At 32.3% G+C, this 26,933-nt stretch overlaps 1 protein-coding gene and 1 long non-coding RNA gene across 2 annotated transcripts; both read left to right on the top strand.

Moving 5' to 3' along the window:
• The first annotated feature begins 4,703 nt into the window (after positions 1–4,703).
• LOC128156996 (heat shock 70 kDa protein 12A-like) lies at positions 4,704–18,294 on the top strand. Its single transcript, XM_052819340.1, has 6 exons — positions 4,704–4,786; positions 5,043–5,091; positions 5,196–5,597; positions 5,746–5,961; positions 9,094–9,247; positions 14,624–18,294. Exons 3-6 carry the CDS (start codon positions 5,337–5,339, stop codon positions 15,691–15,693), a joined length of 1,701 nt encoding a protein of 566 aa, XP_052675300.1. The 5' UTR covers positions 4,704–4,786; positions 5,043–5,091; positions 5,196–5,336; the 3' UTR covers positions 15,694–18,294.
• Positions 18,295–21,672: 3,378 nt separating this feature from the next.
• LOC128156997 (uncharacterized) lies at positions 21,673–26,080 on the top strand. Its single transcript, XR_008239780.1, has 4 exons — positions 21,673–21,742; positions 22,079–22,268; positions 25,306–25,360; positions 25,885–26,080. It is a non-coding gene; the product is annotated as an uncharacterized LOC128156997 (long non-coding RNA).
• The last annotated feature ends 853 nt before the right edge of the window (positions 26,081–26,933 follow it).

A 26,933-nucleotide genomic window follows, 5' to 3' on the forward strand; every position in this document is an offset into this window, starting at 1 on the left:
GGTCATTCCACGTTGATTTAAATGTGAATAAATATTTTAAATACTTTTTTCAACATGTGAAAGTTACCTCAATCGGCTAAATGACACAACAGATTATACTGTATAGTGCTAGTCTGTTTAGGGGATTTCCTTCCATATTCTCGTCAATGTGGGTGGTATGTCTTTTGACATGAATTTCCCGCACGATGAACGTATCGGTGTCTTTACCAGACATCAGGCAACAGAACAAACAGAATCAATAGTATAGCTCCTAAAGAATGTTCAAAATAAAAAATCATGTTTTATAATGAACATTTAGGGTTTCAGAAACACGTATTTGGGCACAATATCACTTTTGGATCGAAAGATGCATTTTTTTTTTAATCGGCCTTAATGCTAAACACAGTACTAGCTCATTTTTTCTATCTTTTTATTTATTTCAAGCACAGATAAACAGTTTCTAACGTTTAACACATTCGTTTTAAGTTTAAAACTGAAATTTTTAGGTTCAAAATGTAAACAAACGCTTTGTTTACATACATGTAGCGAAGAATTTCAAGCTCTGTAACTCGCTTATACCTCAACAAATGACACTCAAATTTTGGTTGCCTATTTAAAATCCCTTTCTGAAGCATTGTAAATATTAAAATCGAAAAAATGATTTTTGACAAAAATCGTGAGAATGCCCCTTTAATATTAAACATTAAAAACCGCCAAAACTAAATTCGCCCGCTGACAACGAGGGTGAAATGGTTGAAATTTAACGGAGGGTGAATAACTCCTTGTATACAGCATATATTACTTTCAATACCACCCCCTCCCCGAAATATCACGGTGTTGTTTATTGTTTATTTATCGTTCAACACTTCAACTATTTGAATCGCAGAAAATCAAGAATCGTTTCCATGTAATTGTCTAAATTCTAACAGTAATTGGAACAGAGGATGGAACTTTTCTTTTTCTGTAGACATAGAGAAGGTTCATGTACCAGTCTAGACGGGACTCCCAAAACGGAGTCTTTTGCTCCATCATGCATTGCGTTAAAATGGCGTTTCTAATGTAAACAACGTATGAGTTATGCCCCTTAGTTCTAAATAAATCTCTAAAATTGGCCAAAAACACGACAAAAATGAATTTTAAACTTTCAAAATCATTTCTGAACGTTAGTTTGTCATTACTTATGTCAAATGTTCATAACTGTTTACTTGTATTACGTAAGATTGATTTTTAAAATGAAAAATTCACCCATATCTTCGATCGCGCATAATAAATTAAATGCTTGGATATGATTATTTATCATTGTTTGTTTAAATATAGTCCCATTTACATTATTTTCAGGCTTAATTACTTAATTATCTTGAATAATTATGCATTTAATATGGTTAACTAACATCGGAAACGCTGCGAGCGATTATAATTGTTTTGATGATAATTGTCTGTTTAATTTAAAGAGCTATTGTGTCTAGAATAACAATTTGTTTAATTTTCTAGGTTTTTAAACTACCAATTCTATTTTTTCAAAACAAATTAAGACGTTTTTAATCATCGCTAGAGCAGCCAGTTTTTGTTACGAGTAGTCGGGGCCCTATTCGTTTATGCACTTGTCAATTTGTGTGTTTGGTGACTTTAAATTGTAACACATTACGAAGAAAGTACAATTTAATGCAATTTACCTTTTAGTAACGATAAAATTCCATGAAAAACACAAAAATATCACTTTTAAGCATCGTCCAAACATCCAACTGCGGAGATAAATAACTTTCTTAAGTGCAAATAAACATCTATTTCGTGCAAATACGATCGATAGTAAATTATATCCTGGGTCTTCTAAAACATGTTAGAAGTCTGCCAACACATGCAGCACTTTGCAAGATGATTTCTCGTGGACCCCATGTTTTCATCGGAAATTGAAAACAATTCAAATTTTTTTAAATTCAATTCTATTTGACATTCAAATTGAAAAATTAAAATTTGACATTTGACATTTGGAATTGTCCATAATAATTGTCCTTAATAATTTTAAATTGAAAATTTGACATTTGACATCAAACAAAAAATCGCCATTTTTTTGTATAAGTGCGCATGCGTAGACTCCCAAAACGGAGTCCAAAATACTTGCAGAAATTCACTTCCGTTGACTCCGTTTTGGGAGTCCGTCTAGACTGTGTACCATGTGTTATTTATTCAGTGGATATTTTCGATTTTAATTGGTTGCTGTTTAAAACATAGTCATATGATTTTCAATAAATAATTTTTTGATATGATAAAAAATAATCAAGCCTTATCACAGTATTTACAGTATTTGAAAGTATCTAAATATCTATATGAAGGGCATTTGAATCGCCAAAAATCAGGAATCGTTTCAAAATGCTTGCATAAAAGTAAAACCATACAGTCATGATAACTTTTTAGTTTTTGTGAATAATTAAAATGTTTTCCTTTGTACAACTAGATCCCCAATGTGGCCCCACCATACTCCTCAAAATTTTAAATTTTAACGAATTTGAATCCACACTTTCTGAAGTTGCTTTCACTTAAGTTACAGCTTTTCTAGGCAAATTGTTTTTTTTAGAAGATTTTAAGATTTTTCTTTATATATTCCTACGTAAAAATTTGCCCCCATCCCTGTTGTGACTTAATCCTACACCCGGTGATCATGATTTGAACAAACTTGAATCTACACAACCTGACGATGCTTCCACACAAGTATCAGCTTTCCTGATTGATTAGTTTCTGAGAAGATTTTAACAGACTGTTCACTATATCCTCCTATGTAAAAATTTGATCCCTCATTGTGCCCCCATCCTACCCCGGGAGTCATGATTTTTACAACTTTGAATCTACACTACCTGAGGATGCTTCCACACAAGTTTTAGCTTTCCTGGCTGATTGGTTTCTGTGAAGAAGATTTTTAAAGATTTACTCTTTATATTCCTATGTTAAACTCGACCCCCAATTGTGGCCCCATCCTACCCCCGGGAGTCATGATTTTCACAACTTGAAATCTACGCTACCTGAGGATGCTTCCACATTTTTCAGGATTTACTCAATATATTCCTACATGTATTTAAAATTCGACCCCCAATTGTGGCCCAACCCTACCCCCGGGGGTCGTGATTTTCACAACTACCTGAGGATGCTCCCATATAAGCTGCAACTTTCCTGGCGACATGGTTCATGAGAAGAAGATTTTTAAAGATTAACTATATTCCTATGTGAAAATTCCTACCCCCCCCCCCCTATTGTGGGCCCGCCCTACCCAAGGAGTCATGATTTTCACAACTTTGAATCTTCACTACTTAAGGATGTCTCCACATAAGTTTCAGCTTTCCTGGCTGATTGGTTTCTGAGACGAAGATTTCCAAAGATTTACTCTGTATATTCCTATGTAAAATTCGATCCCCAATTGTGGGCCCGCCCTACCCCTTTGAGACATGATTTTCACAACTTTGAATCTACAATACCTGAGAATGTCTCCACACAAGTTTCAGCTTTTCTGGCTGATTGATTTCTGCGAAGATTTTTAAGGATTTACTCTATATATTCCTATGTAAAAATTCGACCCTCCCCCATTGTGGCCCCACCCTACTACCGGGGGTCATGATTTTCACAACTTTGAATCTACACTACCCGAGGATGCTTCCACACAAGTATCAGCTTTCCTGGCCAAATGGTTCTTGAGAAGATGATTTTCAAAGATTTCTCCAAAGTTTTCAATAATTCCTAATTATCTCCCCTTGTAAAAGGGTGTGATCCTTAATTTTCACAACTTTGAATGCAATGCTCTTTGCCTAAAGTTGTATTGCGCCAAGTTTGGTTTAAATTGGCCCAGCGGTTCTAGAGAAGATGTTGAAAATGTGAAAAGTTTACGGACGGACAGATAATAAATAATAAAGTGATAATATAAAAAAGATACATCGAGCCTTATCCCAGCGTTTGAAAATGTCTAGTAAATATCTATATGAAGCATGACGTATCATTCTGCCGACGTTGCGGGCATATCTACTGTACCTTGTCCCTGCAATTTTTTGAATATTTTGAATTTTACACGAATATTGGAGTTAATTTCTATGTATTGTTTCGTTCAAATAATATGTACGATATGCCTCAATATCGTCTACAATGCATTTAATTGTCATATATTTGGTTTCTGAAACCTTTTATATCTGCCTTTTTCATATCAACTGTTCTAAATTTGCATTATGTTAAAAAGCGTAAAGGCATGTTCTACTTTCATTGATATAAACTGTTAGGGAGAGCTAAAACTTTTCAGTGGTATAACGTGTACATTCGAGGACATGTACATGTACTATGAATTGGAAAATTGATCCTCCACATGTAATCAAAGCCTCAAAGCAAAACAAAATAGGATATGCGCATGCTTAGTACTCAGCGGAGATGTCTAAGTTCTTCGATATTTAAACCCTAACTTACGCCACTTTCAGAAACGCAACTTAGACCCGACTAAATATTGGCGTAACTTACTAACCGAACGAAACTATAACGTTGGACAAACATAAGCCCAAATTCACGTCTTTTTGAAAAACGGGACCCAGATATCAGTCCATTGTTATTTTATCTATAAGTGGCATTACTTCCCCATACAATTAACCTTTAAAGTTCTTTTTATTCCATTTTGGCACATCTCGATCTTGAACAGCGGCCATTGAAATGTTTTGAACAATACAATGCGATATTTATCTCAATTTGCTATTGAACACATCCAAACACTAAACCAAAAGTTGAAATATTTCAGGTAGAGAATCGGTAAATACCAGCGGCGAGAAGGCATTATTTTAAAATTCAGGTACCGACAATATAACTCACATATTTGAATTTTTTATGATTATAACGGTAATATACCTTAAGGTATTATGTAACATTATGGTATTTCTGATAAATTTTAATACAGCATTGTAGAATTCGGAGAAAATAGTTTGACATGATTTAGATGCCAACCGATGCTATCGAATCAAGGAAAGCCATGACTTTGTAAAGTGTTTTTTAAATGTATTCACGTCATGGTATCTGTTGTCACAATGGGTTTTTCGGTATTTTTGAAGGGCATTTCGGTGTTTTCAACTGGCATTTTGGCAAATCATGGGCATTTCGGTAAGTCTATGTACTGGTTCTCTGTTTGTAGACAGTCAAATTAACAAAATAGCCGTCTGTGCCTCAAATTTGTGAACTAATGAACTGTGTCTTGAAATTGACAGATTCCACTCCCTGCCTCTTCAAAGTGAAGGGTCTAGAGTCAGCATTTTACATCCAGTCTTCGTGATTAAGCCAGGCGATAAATCCTTTTCTTAACAGATAGCATACGTGACTTAAAGTCATAACAAAAGTAGATCTTAAATATGGAGATAATGAGCAAATCTACGAGGTTGATGGTTGCTGCAATCCAGTGTGGCTCATCGTCTTTCTGTTATGGCTTTTCTTTGAAAAATGAATGGGGACGACCTTACATCACTAATAAGGCTCCCACCTGTCTCCTCTTGAAGAAAGATTTCACAGAATCTTTAATTGGATGCGAGGCTGAGGACAAATACTCAGGATTAGAAGACGGTAACAATGATTACCATTTCTTTAAACATTTCACGAAGATTCTCCGTCAAAGTGTAAGTAAACTCTCTCTCTCTCTCTCTCTCTCTCTCTCTCTCTCTCTCTCTCTCTCTCTCTCTCTCTCTCTGGCAAAGTATTAATTTCACAACAACTGACGAAAAATAATAATTAAAACTAATGTGTTTAACTTTGATTTATCTATAGGATATTAAACGACATACGTTATGCTGTGATGTCACAGGAAGATCTCTTAAAGCAATATTGGTCTTGGAACATTTCATCAGATGTATAAAGAAAATCCTATATCAACACATAGCGGCTTTCTTGGGAATTAACGAGGATGACATTGACTATGTCTTAACTGTTCCTACCACTGGGGGAGAACATGCTAAACTGATAATGAGAGAAGCCGCAGTAAATGTAAGAAAATTTGAACTATAAATCTTATATTTAGCTGGTTTTTGTGGCCTGGAGATAAAGATAAACATACATGTAATTAAAGCGCAAGTTACAGCAGTAGGTAAAACGAAAAGTAGTGGATGGGACATAGTAAATCAGATACCGGTAAGTTTCGAACATGTAAAGCTTCGATATGTATATGGAACGGATTGTCAACTCTTCTCAGACAATTAGCTGGGGATGCCTTAAAAATAAATTATGATAAACATGGGGAAACATGAGAGGATCAAAATCTCAGAAAAACCACTATGTATAGAGAACATTTTACTTGTTTCATAAGGTGTAAATAAAAGGCAATTGTGCCAAATCGGAGCTGGGAAAATTCTAGTTACAGAGTTGGATAGAGGACACACATCTCCTCGCTACAGTAACATGTATCAAGACATCAGCAAAACTGTCTCGTGCCACCCTAAATTTCTGCTGTAAGCAATTATTAGAATAGATCTATCGAATATGTGGAACACATTTGATTCGTGTATGACGATTATTTACGCTCGAATTATCAGTGTCTTGGAAAATGTCAAATACACTTGTTTGAAAAAAAAAGAAACTAGTACGCAGTTGTATTACGTAAGTCAAGTTACGTGTATAAAACATTACTAGACTTTGACCCGTGCGTGCATGGGTTGACATTGCATATGATATCGGATATTTACGAAATAGATACATCGACACACCGTATTGTTAACATTTAAATAGCCAACCTTTAAGACTACAATAATGCTATTAATTTCACTACACTCTGCTTAGTTAGAATAATTTAACTGTGTCTCGGAACAGGCCTTCACCACAGTTAAGATGCCTCCCATATACCCGTAATGAAGCAAACAAAAAAATGCAGAATCGCTCTGAAACACTTTTGGAAAAAATTAATGAGGCTGCGTTGAAAATAACAGTAAAATTTTCATCTAAAAATCTAATTCATTTTAATGAAGAATTCAACACTTTTTCACCAACGTTTTTTACTCGCTTTGAATTTACACACCATGTTGACATTCGGATCTCTCGGGATATTTCATATTAAATGCACGGAGTTAGAGTGATCTTCCGTATTTCCTTTGATAACAAGATATAAGACAAATTTTCAATGAAAATTTACACGTACATGTACTTGTAATATCGTTTCTGAGTTTATCCATGCAAATGTGATATTGTGGAAACATAAACAAAGGAGCCTCCCGTGATTTAGCGTGAATGTAATGCGCATGTGCAAGATTGTAAAATCCAAAAAATCCAGATAATTTTCGGATTTTTAAAGGAATTTTCGTTGATTATTAATTGGCGAAGCTTGATTGAGAAAAAATGAAAACAAATTGCTAATCTTCAAGTACCAATGATGTTTAAAATATATAAAACAAAAGACTGTACTCTTCCGATTTCTCGGTATTAAAGCCTATAAATTTGAGTCTATTATTTTAATATAGTACAGTGTAGAATAGATTAGAGAGCATGTGACGCCTACTTTTTGTATATATATAAGACCACATAGCAACCACGAAGCATATTCACTTTATTTCTTAAAAGATTTTAAAAGATGCGAAAGCTCTTTTATAAACAATTGAAATATGTAAAACAGCTTGTTTGCTTTGTAAGAACACCCCTGCGAATGTGTCCGGAGTGTTTTTTTAAATCGTTGCTAAGTATGTATTAAATCCAGAGGTGCTCGAATGAAAGTTCACGAGACTTTCCCTAGATTTGTTTTTGTGATTTTTTTTTTTGTAAACTTAGTATTTCATGCCGTTTTCAACGAACATTCTGCATTAAATTAATGCAAACATTTTAAAAACATGTCAAGAATAAAGAGTGTTTATAATTTGATCCAGGCACATGCTATTTTTAATATTTGAATAATGCAGTCTGTCTGTCCGTCTGTCCGTCTGTCTGTCTGTCCGTCTGTATATAAACTTATCACATTTTAAACTTCTTCTCTAAAACCACTTGGCCAATTTCAACCAGATTTGGCACAACGCATCCCTATGGAAAGGTGATAGTAAATTGCAGAAATGAAATTCCAGTTCATTTTCTAGTTATCTCTACATGTAGATGTATCCACAGGGGCATCGTATCTGCTCTACACTCTATGACATATATATCAATAATACACATGTATTATTTATATAGGTACATGTATATGTCATATAGTGTAGAGCGGATATGATGCCCCTGTGATGAATCAATCGAAGCAAAAAATGTCTCCTATCACTATTCGCATGTCCAGTCTTTTAAATTCTTGATCTAGAGACAAAAGGCATTGTGTAGATATCCAAAATGGACTGTAACGTTCCCTATTTCTTTAAAACAGTTTTTCAAAAAGTCTGTGATATATCTGTTTCAAAATATTCTATTGTTTGGGTCTTATTCAAATTTTGAAGCATACAATTTATACATAAATACAAACCTAAATAAAGACGTAAATTCATGACGCGGTGATGTCACGTACATGTATATATCATGCTATAAACATCAATATTTTGTTAAGTGTTCAACGAAATTTAATCAAAGTTTTACTTCAAATTAGAATTTTGAGAAGGAAAGTTTTGAAGCATCATTTTTATACAATACAGCGCCAGTGTGAAACGTGGTGTATAGAGTGAATTATTTTTGGATCAACCCTTGTATATAGGCGTTTCCGAAAAATTAAAATTTAAATTAAGGAATAAATAAAATGGGTTAGTAGTTAGAACTTCGGCGGGAGGGTTTGCTACATGTATATACTAGGCATATTAATTGGTGCAAGAGCAGAAATAAACTACATGTATATTTTTTAATGTCGCAATCGTCTGAAGAACTCATTTTATTCACCAATTAAAAATGAAAATAAAGATAAAGTTTAAAATCAATAAACGTGTAGATTTTGTATTTGACTACAAGTACCCAGATTTTAGGAAATAGAATATAAAGACGAGGCACGATTTTTACTGTGAAACTGAAACGGTCAAATAAACCACGTTGTCATAATTTGAATGACAATTAAAACTTTCGCAGGGTCGAAGGAGAAGGCAATGAAAACCCCTGCACTTATACGCACTTGGACTTATACATTTGTACTGCTTGTAGTCAAAATGTAGTTCTCATTTGCAGTATTTTTCATAGGCAGGAATAAAAAGGGAATATTTGGCAATAGTTCTGGAGCCAGAAGCAGCATCTATTTACTGCCAGTATTTACAGTTTGCCAACGAAAACACATCATCTCGAGTGCTGGGTGTGGTAAAGCCCGGCACAAAATACATGCTGGTATATCTTGGAAGTAAGTATTGTTCATGAAATGGTTTGACGTTTTCATAAGTTCACCTGCAATGTCCATCCGTCTGTCTTTTTCTCTATTTGTAAACTTTTTTTTATTCTTATGAGAACTACTGGGCCAATTTTTACCAAGAATCCACATCAAATTATTATCAATTTATTTACTTTTATTTATTTATTTATTTTTTTTTTTGGGAGGGGGGGGTGGGAGGGGGGCTCATTTAGGTTTTTTTTTAAACGATCATGATTTTGAGAAATCATAATCATAATAAGATTGAAAATTTGATGAAAACCAAGTGCATGGTTCGTAAAGCTGTCAACTTGTAAAAATCATTGACCCTTGGTAAGTTAAAATTCCTTGTGGATCCATACAGTATGCTATTAAATATTGTACTACAATAAACATTTCATTTCTTCGATCAAATCCTTGGGAATTGGTATTCAACGTATATGAATGAAACCTCATTATTTACTAAACGATATAAGTAAATAATAATTTACTAAAAATATCAATATGTACACCATTATCTGTACTATGCTGATCTGTAAACCTGCAAAACTGAGAGTACGCGTCTAAATATATTTAATATCTTAAAGGGGCATGGTCTCGATTTTGGTCAAATTCTATTTTTCTTTTTTTATCACAATGCTTTAGGAATGCACTTCTAATGATCAAATAAAATTTGAGGGTCATAAGTAGAGATATAAGCAAGATACAGGGGCTCACAATTATCTGTCATTGTAAACAAGGCTCGTGTCCTGTTTTTATTTACATAAATTCAATATATCAGTATAATACCTTTTTTCATCCTGATTTGTCTATCTTCTTATTCATTTTAAGCATAAATAAATAGTTCCCAACGTTTAACACATTAACTTTAGGTCTAAAACAGGAATTAATTTTCACTTCAACATTGCAAATAATTTTAAGCTCTGTAACTCGCATATAACTTAACGAATGACACTCAAATTTTGTTTGCCTATTAAAAATGCCTTACTGAAACTTTATAAACACTAAAATCAAAAAAATAATTTTTGCCCAAAACTGGGACCATGCCCCTTTAACTTAGGTTCCAGAGCAAACATAACAGTACATCATAAATGTAAAGATAACACTTTAGACGAAGTTCTTCCTACCAGGGTAGGTCCATGGTCAGCAAAATCTGTCGATGACCAGTTTATAAAGTTTTTATCAGAATTGGTGGAAGAAAAGATATGGGAGGAATTCAAAACAGAATATATGGAAGATTATCTAGAAATCACAAGAACCTTAGAAACAAGGAAACGAATAATCAAACCAGACAAGAGTGGAAGCACTCGAATAGCAATACCACAAGCACTTGTGAAATTATGCACCAAGTCTCACGGCGTCAAGAGTTTCAACGAAGTCATTGAGAAAAATGATGCACATAAAAATAATGTGTCTTTTATGTCTGGGAAACTTGTGTGGAACAATGACTTCTTCAGGGGTTTCTTTAAAAAAAACTATCGATGGAATAGTAGGTCATTCATCTTGAAAAATGATTATATTGTCAAGGCCATTACATTAGATGGCTTTATCAAACAGCTTTTACAATTATACCACATATATTAAAATAATATAAAACATAGCTACCAGGTAAATTCTTCCAAAAAAATGTTACCTTGGTCTAATTTGTTTTTCAATGTCAAACATATTAACTATTGCCCTGGCCATAACATGCGATTCTTTAATCAAACATACTTTAAACTTGTATCATAGATAGATGATACAGAACCTAGCTAATACCTACCAACATTTTTATCTTGACTTAATATACTGATTCTAAAATCAAATAAGAAAAAAATCTCAGTCATTTCTTGATTATACATGTACTTTGACAGAAGGAGTTTGAACTTGAAACAAAGAAAAACGTTGTTTTAAGTCTCTCAGTCAAAAAATTTCTTAATTTAAACTGTGTGTAAGGAATGGGTCAAGGTAAAAATATAACATGTTTTTTTTTCCTTGAACAATTTCTTATATCAAGTTCTAATTAAGAAATTCCCAAATTTTGTCCAGAAGATAACTTTAAAACCCTTTGACTGAGAGACTTAAAACTGATATGAATAGAGTGAAATCTAAGAATCAGCAAATAGTTTGCCTTGACTTATTTTGAATCTCAAGGTAATTTATCATTTAAAAAATATTTTTCAAGACATAATTAATGTATAAGACTGCTTTAATATACTAATTTCATCCATATATAGATTTAGAAAACATAGCTGCATGACCCCTATCCAAAATATCAAAACAATTAAGACCCTGACCTATTTTTCAAATTTTCGAGGTCAAATTTATTAATATGCCCCATATTTCAAACTTTGGAAAAAAAGAAAACTTGATGAGAGTTTCTAATTGTTGTTTTAAAAAACTGTCAATTTTTATACAGTAACGGAAAAATGACATTTTCTCAAAGACTTGCAGTTATCTCCCTTATACATAAAAAAGGAAGAAAAAATGATTTAAAAAATTACCGGCCGATTAGTCTTACTAATACAGATTACAAAATCATAGCATTTATTTTTGCACGAATATTGTGAAAATTTTAACAAAGAGGGGATCTTGCTATTTTTAGACTTTGAAAAAGCTTTTGATTCAGTAGAATGGAATTTTTTATTTAAAACACTAGAAAAATTCGACTTCGGGGAAAACTTTCTAAATTGGATAAAAATTTTATATCAAAGCCCAATATTCAGATTAAAGAATAACGGATGGATTTCAAAAACATGCGAGATGAAAAGGGGAATAAGACAAGGCTGTCCAATATCAGCCATTCTATATCTTTTTGTTGCCGAAATTTTATCTGAAAAAATAAAGAATAATGAAAATATACAAGGCTTTAAAGTTAACTTTATGGAAAAAGAAGTAAAAAATATACAACATGCCGACGACATGACATTAACTCTACAGAATATTGAATCACTTAAGCATGCTTTAGAAACAATAAACAAGTTCTGTATTCATGCGGGATCTAAGGTTAACATTAGTAAAACTGAATGTATTGTGCTTGGTCCTTTTAAAAACATGTTTACAGAAATCGATGGTATATCAGTCACGAACAAAGCAGTAAAATGTTTAGGTATTCATGTAGGTCATGATAAAATTGAATGTTATAATAAAAATTGGATGAAAATTTATCATGATATAGACACTTTATTCGAATCTTTGAAAAGAAGAAAATTAACATTATTTGGGAAATGCACCGTAATAAACTCTTTAGCATTATCAAAACTCATATATGTTGCAAGTATTTTGGAAATTCCCGATGAAGACTATATCAAAAGTATTAATAAGTTGATATATAATTTCATTTGGAATAAAACTGATAGGATCAAAAGAAATACGTTAATTGGTCACGTAAAAGAAGGCGGACTAGGTATTACTGACGTCGAATCAAAGATTAATGCATTAAAAGCCGCATGGGTCCCCAGATTAAAAGAAACAAAACATTGTATTAAAAGTTATGTAAATAGTTATTGCACTCCAATCAACATAGACATAAACTATTTAATTAATACAACTGAAAATAAAATTGAAAATTATGAAATATTAAAAACTATGCCGCTATTCTATAAACAAGCTTTTGCATGTTTTAACACATGCAAAGACTTACAAAACAAACCAAGCCCTGAAACATTTTTGAAGCAACCGATATGGTCAAATCTGATGTTTTTATACAAAGGGAAAACAATATTTTTCAAAACTTGGCTTAAAAGTAATATTTTGTTTGTTAAAGACTTATACTCTGAGGCGGGAACTTTAAAATCGCCCGAGGAAATAGCAGACATATTGATAAACAAAAATAACTGGTTGTGCGAATATAAGATAATTAAAACAATATTCAAGAATTATGAAAACAAATTGGATCTTAGAGTTTGCCAGTATATGAATCAAGTACAATTATATACCCCTTCGTACAATCAATACTCAACTAAAGATTTCTATAATCATTTCATAAAGAAGAAATTTCAAAAACCAACCATGCAATCAAAATACAATAAAGAATTTGATATTCTCAAAAGCGATTGGGAAAATATCTATATGAATAAAATCGTTTTGTTACAAGACAAAAAAATTTCGGAATTTAATTATAAATTGTTTAATAATTTACTTTCAAATAATTATTTTGTGAGTAAGATAAATAAAAATTGTGATTATATGTGTAAAGTATGTACAGAAAAAATTGAAAATTCACACCACCTTATTTTTGAGTGTGTGAATGTACAACATACATGGAAGTTAGTGAGCAATATTTTTGGTTTTGATGTTAAATGGAAACACATAGTTATTGGTTTTTACTCTGTAAGAAATGAAACCACTGCCATGTATAATTTACTTCTATCTTTTGTTGCATTAAAAATTTACAAATATAAGATGTTTTGTAGACTAGAAAATATTGTAGAAACATCAGAAGGAATCGTATGTAATTTGAAATTATGCATTCAGAAATACTTAGAAATTCTACATTGTATCGGAAATACTAGATATTATTCATTCTTCAAAACGCTCTTGTATAAATTGTAGATAATTTTATGTTTCCATGGGTGACCTGGCCCATGGTTTTTCACATAAATAGGAAGGTAAAAAGAGACTGTGGTGACGATGGATCTACCTCCCTACAAAACGCTTTTCTTATTACAACCCATCAACTTCAATATTTCTGTACACTTCTCTTTATTCAGATCAATCAATAATAATATTATCTTTGTAAAAAAAATAACAGTGATTTGTATAAAATATAATTGTAACTTTATATATATATATACATATGGTACTTAGTCAGATATAATAGCTGTTATTACTACTACTATTGCTCTTATTACATGTATTATTATTATTATTATTATTATTATTATTATTGTCACTTTTTTAATTATTATAAATTTGCTACTACAAATACATTTGAATATTGTAACATGTACTTTTGTAAATAAATAATAATTAAAAAAAAAAAAAAAAAAAAAAAAAAAAAAAAAAGTTTTATACAGTATCTATACGAGATTTGAACATTGATTTTGAATTTGTTGACAAGCACCTAGTGAGCAAAAGATGTTATTATAATCAGTAAGGACTAATGCCTCTTCTAAATTTAAATTCATGGTGGCCTACATTATTATTGATCATGTAGTGAAAATGCATGAATTCTTATCTCCTTCTCTTTCTCTAATGCCTGCTGTATTTAAACTTCCAATCAGTGGCATATTTATATTACTGAACTGACTTCTGAACTGTAACCATCTTTGATGATGATACCATTGTACTTAGTACCAATGAACATACCTTGCTTTTCATGTATCTGGTAGCTGTTACAGAATTCCCTAAATGTCAATAACGCAATGATATGTTTTCATCTTCTCTTAGGTGGCACAGCAGATATAACAGTGCATCAGAAATGTGAGGATAACACTTTGGAGGAAGTTCTTCCAGCAAGTGGAGGGCCATGGGGAGGAAAAGCTGTAGATGACCAATTTATCAAGTTTTTATCAGAATTAGTGGAGGAGAAGGTATGGGAGAACTTTAAAAGTGAAGACATGGAAGATTATCTGGAAATCACAAGGACATTTGAAACAAAGAAACGAACAATCGAACCAGACAAGAGTGGAAGCACTCGAATGCCAATACCTCAAGCACTTGTGAAATTGTGCACCAAGTCTCACAGAGTCAAAACTTTCAAAGAAGTCATTGAAAAAAACGAGGCACATAAAAATAATGTGTCTTTTATGTCTGGGAAACTTGTGTGGAACAATGACTTCTTCAGGGGTTTCTTTAAAAAAACTATCGATGGAATAGTAAAACATATGGATGACATTTTCCAGGAATCTGAGGCAAGAGATGTCAAAATTATTGTTATGGTTGGCTCTTTTTCTGGATGTCCACTGGTTGAAGATGCAGTCAGGAAAAATTTTTGTAACTATTCTATCATTGTACCTGAAGAGGGCGATTTGGCTGTTTTGAAAGGTGCTGTTTATTTTGGCCATATCCCTGATGCTGTCTCGCTTAGGTCAGCAAGATATACATATGGGTTTCAGACGTGGCCCGAATTCAACGAAGATATTCATCCAGAAGAGAAAAGGGTCCAATGTGGAAAGTTATCAAGATGTCGAGATGTCTTTTTAAAGATCGTTACCAAGGGCGATAAGATCACAGCGGGGTTTACAAAGTCCCAATTTTTTCGAGTTCCTTGTAACAGAGATAATGTTTTAGAGTGTGGGTTGTTTATATCAGAAAAAAAGAACCCTAAGTTTGTGGATGACCCAGACTGCAAATTACTTGGCACACTACAGTTCCCATTTTCTCAAAGCAATCAAAACAGTGACACATTAGTCGAAGAGAAACTAGTTTTTGGAAAAACCGAATTGAAATTCACAGCAGAAGATATCTATAATTCTGGTTTGAAATACGAGATAAATTTCGATCTTGAAGAAATTTAAATATACTATTTAAGGTACATACGTTTATCAATTATTTATGATTTGAATTTCAAAACTACTTATATTACAATGAACTTTGGATTGCAATTTATAGTTTTAAATAGTGACAAGATTATATATTAAACCTTTTGAAGAATTAATGCAGATTGATTCCAAATTTTAACAAAACTGATCTGTTACATTTTTATAAAAAAAAAAATTTAAATAGGCAAGTACCATTCACTATTTGGTTGTTCATCCAAATATTAATATATGCACTTCCATTTCAATTAAGGTCAAGATCTAGTAAATGAAAGGTGCCTATAGGTTTATAAAATTTAAGATATAAATTCTTTCCATGATGCTTCAATACAATGGACTTGTTTGATAGGGTATAGCGGGGCTAAAACGTGTGGTTAACACAATGAAAAATCATGTTTTAAACTCATTTACAATAAAATATGAAGGAAATTAGGAAAAAAAATTCGGAATTTTGTCCATTTTTGACTCATAAAATATATCTAGAATGCCCAGTCTCTCCAAAAACAGAATAAAACAAGCTCTTGACTTTCTCTTAAAAATGATGTCCAATTGAATATAGGTATCGGGATTACTTTTCCCATGATTAACATATAATGTCAAGAAAATGTTAAATTTTCTACATAACTCCTTCAGAGCCGTAAAGTACGGGAAAACGATTCTTCAAATCAATTATGACGTCATAATTATTCTATCACCAAACAGACACTCTGGAATCATTTACTAGATCTTTACCTTATAATACTATTTTGACTGTCTGTCTTTATTTAAATTTTAACCAACATACAATAATTCTTGTTTCTACATACCTCAAATATTTTTCTTTCAATTTGCATTGATATGTAATTTTATAATTATCCAAAACAAATGATTTTATTATTATTTATGAAAAAAATATAACTGTCGAGTTACTTAAAATACTACAGTAAATATACATGTATGTAATAATCTTTATAAAATGATACCAGCTAACCTCATTTAATTTGCAAATATGATTTTATTAATGATTTAATTTATGTGCAGTATGGAAATATTACGCAGTAATAAAAACACTTAGTAATAATAAAATTGACAGTGATATGTAAGATTCAACATTGCTATGAATTAAATACAAGTTTTAGATATTTAAATGAATTCGCGTAGTATGTGATAACTGTACCCATTTTATTGGTATATATGAAATAAAACTTCTTGCCAATTTAATACTGCTTGATAACGTCGAAAATATACTAAAAGTTTTCTATCCGAGTTCAATTTTTCTAAAAGAATCCGTACCCTATTACATGGCTACGGGTTTTCTTTAATATGACCTCTGTTACGCTGGTGAAAAGGAGTTCTTCCATCCAACGGCAACTTCTCGGGCCTTTCCGGCAGACCTTATATGTATTGCAGGTGTCACTACAGTATTAAAGTTTACTATATATCCCTACAATAAATGCACATCTTTAGATACAAGTTATAACTTCAAAACAAACTTCTTCTGCGAAAATCCTTTTGATATTTTTTAAACAACACTTCTTCTCCAATTTAGTATCAAAAACACCAGCAAGGCACGAGAGTTTTTTACGTCGAAGTTACACGTGTGCTTGAAAAGCACAAGACCACATGCCAAGAACTTATCACCCCTCTTCCCATAAAAAAACAACACACATCACATAAAATAACCTAGCTCGCATTATTACAAAACGTGAATAGTCAGACATCTTACACATTTTTTTCACCCATAAAAAGGTAGCCCCTGTCGCAGGCGGAAACGGCCCAAATTCGAAGGAGAATTCGGGAATGGTTTTGCCTCAGCTAGGTTTTGACGTGAACCTAGTACGGTGAAATACTGTAGTGACATTTGCATAGGTGTCCATGACAACATTCTTTTAATAAAACTTGTTAAATACACGATATTTTTTTTACGTATGATGAGATGTGAGCTAGACTTCATCAAATTCAATGATATACCCTAAAATATACCTCAGAAGAGACCGTCTAGATGATGTTTAAATGAAAAGAAGCGACTCAATTTTGATATTTTAACATCAGGTAATGTTAATACATTAGGGGTCTTTGCATCGGGTGTATTGTAAAAAAAGGCTGAAAATATTTTTTAAATACCAAAGTTTATATTTTGAAGAATAAGTAGCATTCTCCGCAAGTCAGATCTGTAATGTGGTTAGTATTATATTACTTTTGTCATAACTTTTTGGCTTTTTATTTTGCAATAATATTGGTATTGTAATTTGCCACTTTTTTTAGTGTTCATTATTTTTTTCTTCATTTTTTGGTTTGGAAGTTGTCAAATGTAAAAACAAAGAAATGATGAAAATTAGCAAGTAATTTAAACATAAATATATATTAATCATCATTTGATCGTTGTTATTGGCGACAATCTTATTTTACTTAATTTTCTTCACGAGAAGCATGCACTCTGCAGCTCTGCTAAACAGTTGCGAAATCTGTTTAAAACTAACAGGCAATATCATTACAAAATTACTACAAATGATCTCGATTTCCAGAAATTGCTACAAATTTTAAAAAATCAAGCATTTTTTCAACATGCTTTAAGGCAGATTGTTATACTGTAAATTGTAAATTTTGACTTTACAGTCAAATGGATAAATCATTCTATGCTTCGAAAATAAAGATACACTTACATTTATTGCAAAATGCTTTTATAATTATGATTTATTTAAAAGTCATCAGCATTTTATCAATCGATATATTTATAACACTTTCTTCCCGACTTAGCGCTTGTCAGTATTTTCAGTATTTTGATTTATTTTAACTTTAAGTTTCCGTTTTTGTAATATAACAAGAAACTATAAATTGATTTTGTAGATCGTCAGGTGTTTCTAAGAGTTAATCCGTATCATCAGCATGCCAAATGATGAACAATCTGAATAAGATATTAAGCTCATATTCAATTTAAATGATACTTTGAGTTTTTATAAAAAAGAAATGAATCTGCAGATGAACATCACCAAGGAATAAAGCAAACAAAAATGGCGATAGATTTTCCCTTCGTCGTACCCCTATCCTGCATGGAAAATATGCTGAAAATTATTAACAGCATTTCTCGAAGTAATAACAATGTGTATAAGTTTTTGCTATAGTGCTACTCTCCATATTTTGTCAAAAGCAGCTTTAATATTTATAGATGAACATTACATTTCAATCAAAGAATGCAGAGTAAATATATTATTTGTATGAAAAAGGGTTGCATGACTTAAACCCACCTTGATTTTCATTCAATATACTAAGTATTTTGCTGATCGGCATATGTATTTAATGGTTCAAACAATATAGGTGTAAATAGTTAACCAAAGCAATTCAGTAAAGTAATGAGTCTTAAAAGTTTTTGGAAAATTGTTCTTTCCCACGCTTTATAAATCTGCAAGAATTTACCCCAACCAAACTTCAGGTAAAATAAATATTGATGTTTCAAACTCAACAGACAGATTGAGAATTTTATATATTCATTAAGAAGTCTAGTTGGTCAAGAAATTAACCATCAGATTTGCTTTAAACTTTTTTTTAAACCTTTTGCCATAAATTATTATTTTGTAAATAAAAATTCCAAATATTTTAGGTTTAAGATTTGACCATTTTCCTGTATTTTCATCATTACAGAGTTTTTCACATAAAGAATATGAATTTAATATAAGCTTTACAACGGCCTCGACCATCCAGGCCTTGTAAATAGACAATCGCTTTTAGCACCTTTGTTATTCTTAAAATTGGCTATTATTGCCTGTAAAATCGAAATTACTTTGTACATTTTTGTATCAATTCGATGCGCTTGTTTTGCATCAAATTTAGATGGATAAATATATGAAATACGTTTCAAATCAGCTGAGCTACAGGTACCCTTTAAGATATGGACAACCCTGGAAACAATCTCAAAGCATGTAAAAGGAAATCTATAGCTTCTGGCATGGTTTGGAAACACAGAGCGTTGGTCAACAAAAAGGATGTCTGGATTCCAATAAATGTTAAGAGCATTGCTCTTGATGAATGCCTCTTTCTATCGTTTTTTTTCGGCTATAATCATGAGTTTTGTTGTATAATCTACCAAATGCATTAGTTATTAGTTTTAAGTGGACACTCATTTTCGAGCATCTTCGCTAGCCAAGGGTTTTCGGTCCACTCCGCTCCCCATAAACCCTTTGAAGGACTCATTTCGAAAACTTGATGACAAGCTCCGTTTTATGATTGGCTTCAGCTGAGAGTAGCTGTTTCAATCGCAGCGTTTAAAACAGGCGTTTGTAAATAAACTTAAAAGGAAAAACAAGTGTGATCTTTGGTAAAACATTCCATGCTTTTACAAGTTAATACACAAGTGCTTGTGTACAGATATATTTTACTGGGATGAACAGAGTTTTACAAACTTGTCAAGAATTGCGTGACAGTATGAAAAGTAAACATGGTGAATGTAGAAGTTGCCTCTCCCGTCAGTTTATACGTCCCTGCTTATGGTTATTGCTAACGTCATGCTCATAACGTCACTGAAGCGTAATAACGTCTTTTTTGACGTAGCAGCGGATAGGTTAAAGGTTCAATGAGCTGTATTTTATTTTATCAAATAAATTTCTTGTGTTCGCTCAATGCCTGGTTTTAATGCATGAATATGGTGTCCGGATAGACCATTTGCGTTAGCGCAACATTGCCTTCGGATAAAAGCGCCGTCGCTCTAACGCAACTTTTCACAATGCGCCGTCGCGCTAACACTCAACACGCAGTCGTGTCCGGACTGCACATGCAGATATATGTAGGATTTGATAAACATATAATTTGCAATCTGATTTTTTCGGACACGACTTCCTACTAGACCGTACACTTGCAAAGTTGCGTTAGCGTGACGGCTTGTTGTGCAAAGTTGAGTAAGCGCGACGGTGTGTTGTATGTTGTGTGTTAGAGCGACAGCGCGTTGTGCAAAATTGCAGTACCGCGACGGCGTGTTGTGTGTTAGCGTGACGGCGTGTTGTGCAAAGTTGCGTTAGCAGAACGGCGTGTTTTGTGTTAGCGCAACGCGACGGCGTGTTGTGAAAAGTTGTGTAAGCGAGACAGCATGTTGTGTGTTAGCGTGATGGCTCATATATCTGAGCGCAATGTTGCGCTGACGCAAATGGCCCTATTTGGACACCATGAAAGCTTTCTTATATCAATGACTTTTTTCACTTTCGGTACAGGTCCTTACAAACACTATAAATAAAACTAAATAAATTATATCTCAATTCATATTCAATAAATCGGTAATTATGTTCCGATAGTCGCTAGTCAAATTGTTTTCAAATTTGTATTTATGCCGTAGCGTGTATATAACATGTTGTTTCATTCGATTAAAATGTGAATATGCAAGGTACGCAACTCAAGTTGCTCGCTAGATAACGCAACTGCATCACCTAGTCTGCTAAGGGTTTATAAGAAGCGAAGTGGAACGAAACCCCTTAGCCAGCAGAGATGATTTTCGTGTTTATATGCAAATCCTTACCGCCAGTGCTAAATTCATAAATTCAAAATCGTCAGATCATTTATATTAGAAAGTGTGTGCACTACTTTTAAAAAGTTATACAACTGCTAAACTTAAAACTTATGAAAGGTTTAATTACTTCCTTTTAAAACTTCTTACAAAAATCAAATTTCATGTTATTCAAGGACTATGAAATCTGGGTCAACGATTCTTCTCGTTGTGTTCGGAATGAGGTATGTTACCTGGAGTTTCGGGTTACTTGTTTTTCACCTTTTAAGTTCAAGCAATACGGTAGATCTTCCCTTTTCAAACATTTTGTATAATATTTCTTATACAATGAGATAAAAAATTATCATTCCTATTTTTCAAAGGGCCAAGTTACAATACCATATATTTTTCCATGTCTATTTTCTGTTTGATCATTTTGTTAGAGATAATAGCTCTATTTATATCATGTCTGCCATGACCCTGCCCGACAACTTTTCGTTCTGGCACGTATCGAAATCTAAAGTGTGTCGTTGGAATGCTGTGTTAAGAAACAGATCATACGGATATATGTGACAAAAACAGGTAACTAAATACAAACCATCTATATCCGAACATATATTGCACTAAAACATACGTAGAAATTGACATATTCATTAGTATCACAGGAAAAGATATCATATACTCAATAGATATTATTGTTTTTAGTGTAGCTGTCTAATAATAGTACCTTATCCTAACATTAACTTCTAGCTTTCCATTTTAATTACGATTTTTTAAACCATTCACTTTTATTAGTTATATGATAATAGATAAAGTGCACTGTGACATTGTTTTACAAACAACACATTTTTAAGATATTTTAATTGAATTTCGACAGATATAGGGGTGTTAAAAATTTATGACTCTTTCCTATTTCAGTCCCGCTGACAAGGATATTTTTATGTATTTTGTAAGAAGTCGATCATTATATGGGACTCATTTAATGTTCATGCACAGTCATCATTAAGAGCGTGCAAGCTGTTAATATGAAATTGTTGAACCCGGGTAAACCATTTTGAACCAGGATATCATGGTGGAACGCTAGACAAAATCTGTATTATAAGAATCGGTAAAGTATCATTTCTGAAACAGGTTTTCTTTGTTCAAGAAGGATATGCTCTCAATTATTTCATAGGATTTTTTTTATTAGAAATTAGAAAACCTGCTTTGGTTTCAAGTAACAAACTGTAGAGTGATATGAATAAATGCATAAAATGATAAAAATATCAAATTAATATGTCCCCCTTTTCAGTTCTTTTAGGTTAACCCAGGTTTGGTAAGAGCATGAAAATTCATATCATATTTTTTAGGAAAGAAAAATGGATTGTATCTTTGGTGTTCCCCTCCCCGTTAGATAATATGCATTGGCGTTCTCATAAAGAATAATACATACCCTTTTTCATATTTCATCATATGTAAGCTCGAGACACCAATATATGCCAAAGGGATGAAGGCCCGATGGCTGAAATTGATCGAGGGCTGATACAATGCTGATGCAATATGGAAAATAAAGTGCAGGTTCATTACAAACTTTTTAATAACACACCGAACATAAAAAAAACCATTCGCCGATTTCACCACTATAACTTCTACTAGTATTATAAAACAGAAATTGCAAAATGATGTTAATTCAATTATAAGAACAACAAAACAGAGAACTAGAACGAAATCAGATGTTCTAAAAACTTCATTTTTTTCCTCGTTTATAAATACAGTCATATACTTGCAATATCGCGATGAAAATTAAAGGGATTTTACATTTTTTATGTTTTATCACAAATATTAATCAGAAACACAGACACAGTGCTTTATTTGATCACAAATGCCTCATTTCATCATGTTTATAGTGAATGTATCTTAAATAAGAGTTCTGGAAGGTGTGCAAGACGGATTCCTGTCAGCTCTGCTGGATCTGTATCAGACTGGTGCGCGTATTGAAAATTAAGCTGAATAGTTTTTGAAATTTTCGTGTATTTATTACTAAGCATACATCAAAAATAAATAAAAACGATGCCCAAAACTTGTATTTTATGCATATTTTTTTTTTAAAAAGCTGTCAGTGTCTCAATGGCAAAAACTGTTGATATATATTATACTCATAACGCAATTTTGAAAATTTAACGCCCTTTGAATTTTTTTCCAAGATGTTTTAGAGGGTTAAATAGATTTTTTTAAATAGACAATTCAAAAGTACATCGTTGACCAATAACGATATTTTTGTGAAATTAGTTTGTCCTCTATTTAGTGGAATTGAGAAACAAATTCTAGATTTTTGTGAAATTGTCTTAAAGGATGATGTTTATATACTCAAGATAATAAAAAATTAATGATAATGAAAATAATACAATTTTTTAATGTTATAAACCTTGAATTTTAATGTTATATTTTCACTTTGAAAAATAAAAATATGTAAATAACCTACTATTTTAGTTTGTGACCTTTGAATATTTTTTTTAAATAAAAAAAAACCCATCCATTTTAATTTTACCTTTCGATTGAAAAGTTAACCAACCAACAAACAAAACAAACCAACTGCTAAATGTGTGATGTACGAGGGTATTATTAGACTGTAGAGTCAACTCTTAAGTATATGTATCTATGTCCAAGTAACTTTAGATTACATTAGGTTATTCCAACAAAACAACCAACGCTTAAATTCTGACGCACAAATCAACACGATTGTATATTTTCTAAGATTCTAAAATTTTGAAATCGACAACAATTTATTCAAGAAATGGGGAATAAAACTTTGTAATAATATTACATATATTTTAGGTTTATTCTTAAACTCATAATCTACTCATAAGAAATAATGCTAATCAAAAGAAAATGTAAAGATCCTCTGGTATAGATTTTGTCGTGACTAAAGAAACTGGTTCAAAACTGTTCAATCTGTCAACCCACAAACCCAATTCCCAACCCCTCATGTTTGGTAGGTAAGGACAATTCTGAGCTGACAAGTATAAATGTTGCACTAGTTTTATAAAAACAAATCTTAAAGTATAAATAAATTATTCTATACTCTTCAAACTCCAAAAACTAATATATTTGAACAGTGACATCGCCTCCCCTTAAAACAATAATGTTTTGTGGGTCATGAATTTCATAAATATTCCCAGTAGAGGCTTTTTTGCATTTATCACCATAAATTTTGTATATCTCCTAGATACCTATATACTAGGATAAGACAACAAAGAGGTGGTGACATGTTAACTACATGTATATTACAACCAAGCCCCACCTAAAACACCATACTAGTATCTACTGACATGTTTCATGGTGAAAAAGCATTTAGGTAGAGGTCTTCTTGCTTATTCCAGCTATGCTCTTGGTTTGCTACTAACAACAAGTACTAAAGAGGGATATTTTGAAATTGTATTAAAGCAAGAAATGTAACAACAGCTATCTCTCATTAGAGATACATAAACAAGTGAGATAAAATGTTCACACTTATTTGTTATGTAAACATGGTTCGAGCTAGTTTTGTTAACATTGTTGCTTTTGGTATTGGTAAAAAGTAAATCACTTTTTAGCCGGGCTCTGCTGAAAGCAGAGTCCTGGCTATAGGCAGGCCAATCGCCAATGTTACTATAAATAGCACAAATAAACAAAAAACCAAACAGCGTCAAGGTAAAGCTTCCGCTATACCAAATAGTTACACAAAGAGCCACGTTTTGTCAAAAGTGTTGTCATTTTGTTTCTCTTTTTAAATTTCGAATGAATTGTCTATCTTCTTAGTTTTCTTATTAATAACGTGTTTTTAAAACATTACTATGCATTTTGGACACATACAATGCGCATGAATTTCCATGAACTACTTTGCCGCACGATGAAGAAACGGGGATTGAATATATAATGCTTGTTGCAAAATTCAAGGCAGCAACTGTTGAACTTTTTAACTTCTACCAGACAGACTTATTTTTTGTTTATAGCCGCTTACAAAATTTTGTCGCTCTCTGATGCTTTGCCGACATTAAAAGCATGAGAGAGAGAGAGAGAGAGAGAGAGAGAGAGAGAGAGATTCAGTCTTTACTACACAATATGCATAAAGACACATCAAAAGAGCCCGGCTTTCAGTACTTCAGTACTTTGATTTCTATTTGTAGGTTAATTCTGAACACAGACAATTTTTAGTGTTTGTTACATCTCATTTTGTTTAAGGTATGATATTTTCTATCCAGCAACCTATAATTATGTAAGCAAATTCAGTCTACAAAAGAAAGAGTTGTGATCTGTTTCTTGCTTAAAACCCAACAACAAAATTCAAATTTTGGTGGACCATTAGAAATATGGGAGGATGGAATTTGAAAAATTTTAGCCCACATTGTAATCATGTCACGATTTTGGTAAGATTGTTTCCCCTATTCTTATTGTTTACAACGCTTTAGTAATGCATTTCTAATAACCAACCTAGATTTGAGTGTCAGGTGTAGAGTTTTAAGCAAGCAAGATAGATGGTTCACAATTCTTTGTTACTAGTATATAAACAAGGCTCATGTCACGTTGCTGTAGACTTCTGATAATAATTATATTGACCTATAGATGGGACATCGACCATAAAAACATAATATAAGACTATAAAAATATGCATTGACCTTATAAAATGCTATAATAGTATAAAATACCGTATTTTAAAAGTAAAATAATATTGATATCACGTTTAATATATTCATTGTTTTTTTAAGCAACGGTTATCAATAAAGCAGAAACGTTTCCCATCTTTCTGTGAACAAAACGAAGTAGACTTTGAACATGGAAATAAGAAGTAGAAGTAGACAGATTGTAATCGCTGCAATTGACTTGGGCACCACGTATTCAGGGTATGCTTTCTCAATGAAACATGACTGGGATCATGTATTCTCAGATACTTGGAGTTGTGGCTATTTTTTATCTGACAAGGTCCAAACAAGTCTACTTTTGAAGAAGGATTTTACTGATTCTTCGTTTGGATACATTGCTGAAAACAAATATGTAGATTTGAAACAAGAGGAGTGTCAACATGATTACTTTTTCTTTCAACAATTTAAAATGATAGATGTATGTAAATATCTCTCTCTCTCTCTCTCTCTCTCTCTTTCGCGCGCGCAAATTGGAGAAAGACTTAAATGTTGTTCATTACGTGTTATCCTATGTGACATTTTATATTCTAATCGTGTTTAGCTGATACATTCTTGTTAAATACTCAAAACTGATGTGTTTTGATATAGGTCGATACAGAAGTGATGTGGATACCACAGGAAACCTTTTGAAAGCAGAATTGGTCATTCAACACTGCATCGTTTGTTTAAAAAAACCACTTAGTACAGAAAGTAGAGGGGATGTTTAAAGGTGCTATAAATGGTGGAGACATTGAATACGTCTTAACAGTTCCCGCCATATGGGAAGCTAATGCCCTACTATTTATTAGATCAGCTGCAGTAAATGTAAGTATCTGAGAAAGGGTGTTCAAATTAACTTTTCTTGCTCAGAATATTCTCTACAATGAAATTTTACAGTTAGATATAATAAATAGCCCACAGGATTATAAACATAATAATTTGATATCTCTCTGGAAAGCCCAGAATGTTCATTCGAGATTTGAAATACGGGATTCAAAATACGAGGTTCGATATTTGAAATCTAAAATTTAAATTGACTTCTTAAATTAAACATGTGAACACCTGTATTCTACGACACCGTTCTAAATAAAGATCAACCGTACATTTTCTTACCTACCAAGAAATGTTATAATATC

The sequence above is a fragment of the Crassostrea angulata genome, chromosome 7, assembly GCF_025612915.1.
Source record: "Crassostrea angulata isolate pt1a10 chromosome 7, ASM2561291v2, whole genome shotgun sequence".
Taxonomy (NCBI): Eukaryota; Metazoa; Mollusca; class Bivalvia; order Ostreida; family Ostreidae; genus Magallana; species Magallana angulata.

Bases quoted from the DNA above. Each gene is read 5' to 3' on its own strand.
- LOC128156996 (XM_052819340.1), top strand. From the start codon at position 5,337: ATGGAGATAATGAGCAAATCTACGAGGTTGATGGTTGCTGCAATCCAG. The intron at 5,598-5,745 runs GTAAGTAAACTC...ATTTATCTATAG, and splicing joins CGAAGATTCTCCGTCAAAGT to GATATTAAACGACATACGTT. The intron at 9,248-14,623 runs GTAAGTATTGTT...ATCTTCTCTTAG, and splicing joins CATGCTGGTATATCTTGGAA to GTGGCACAGCAGATATAACA.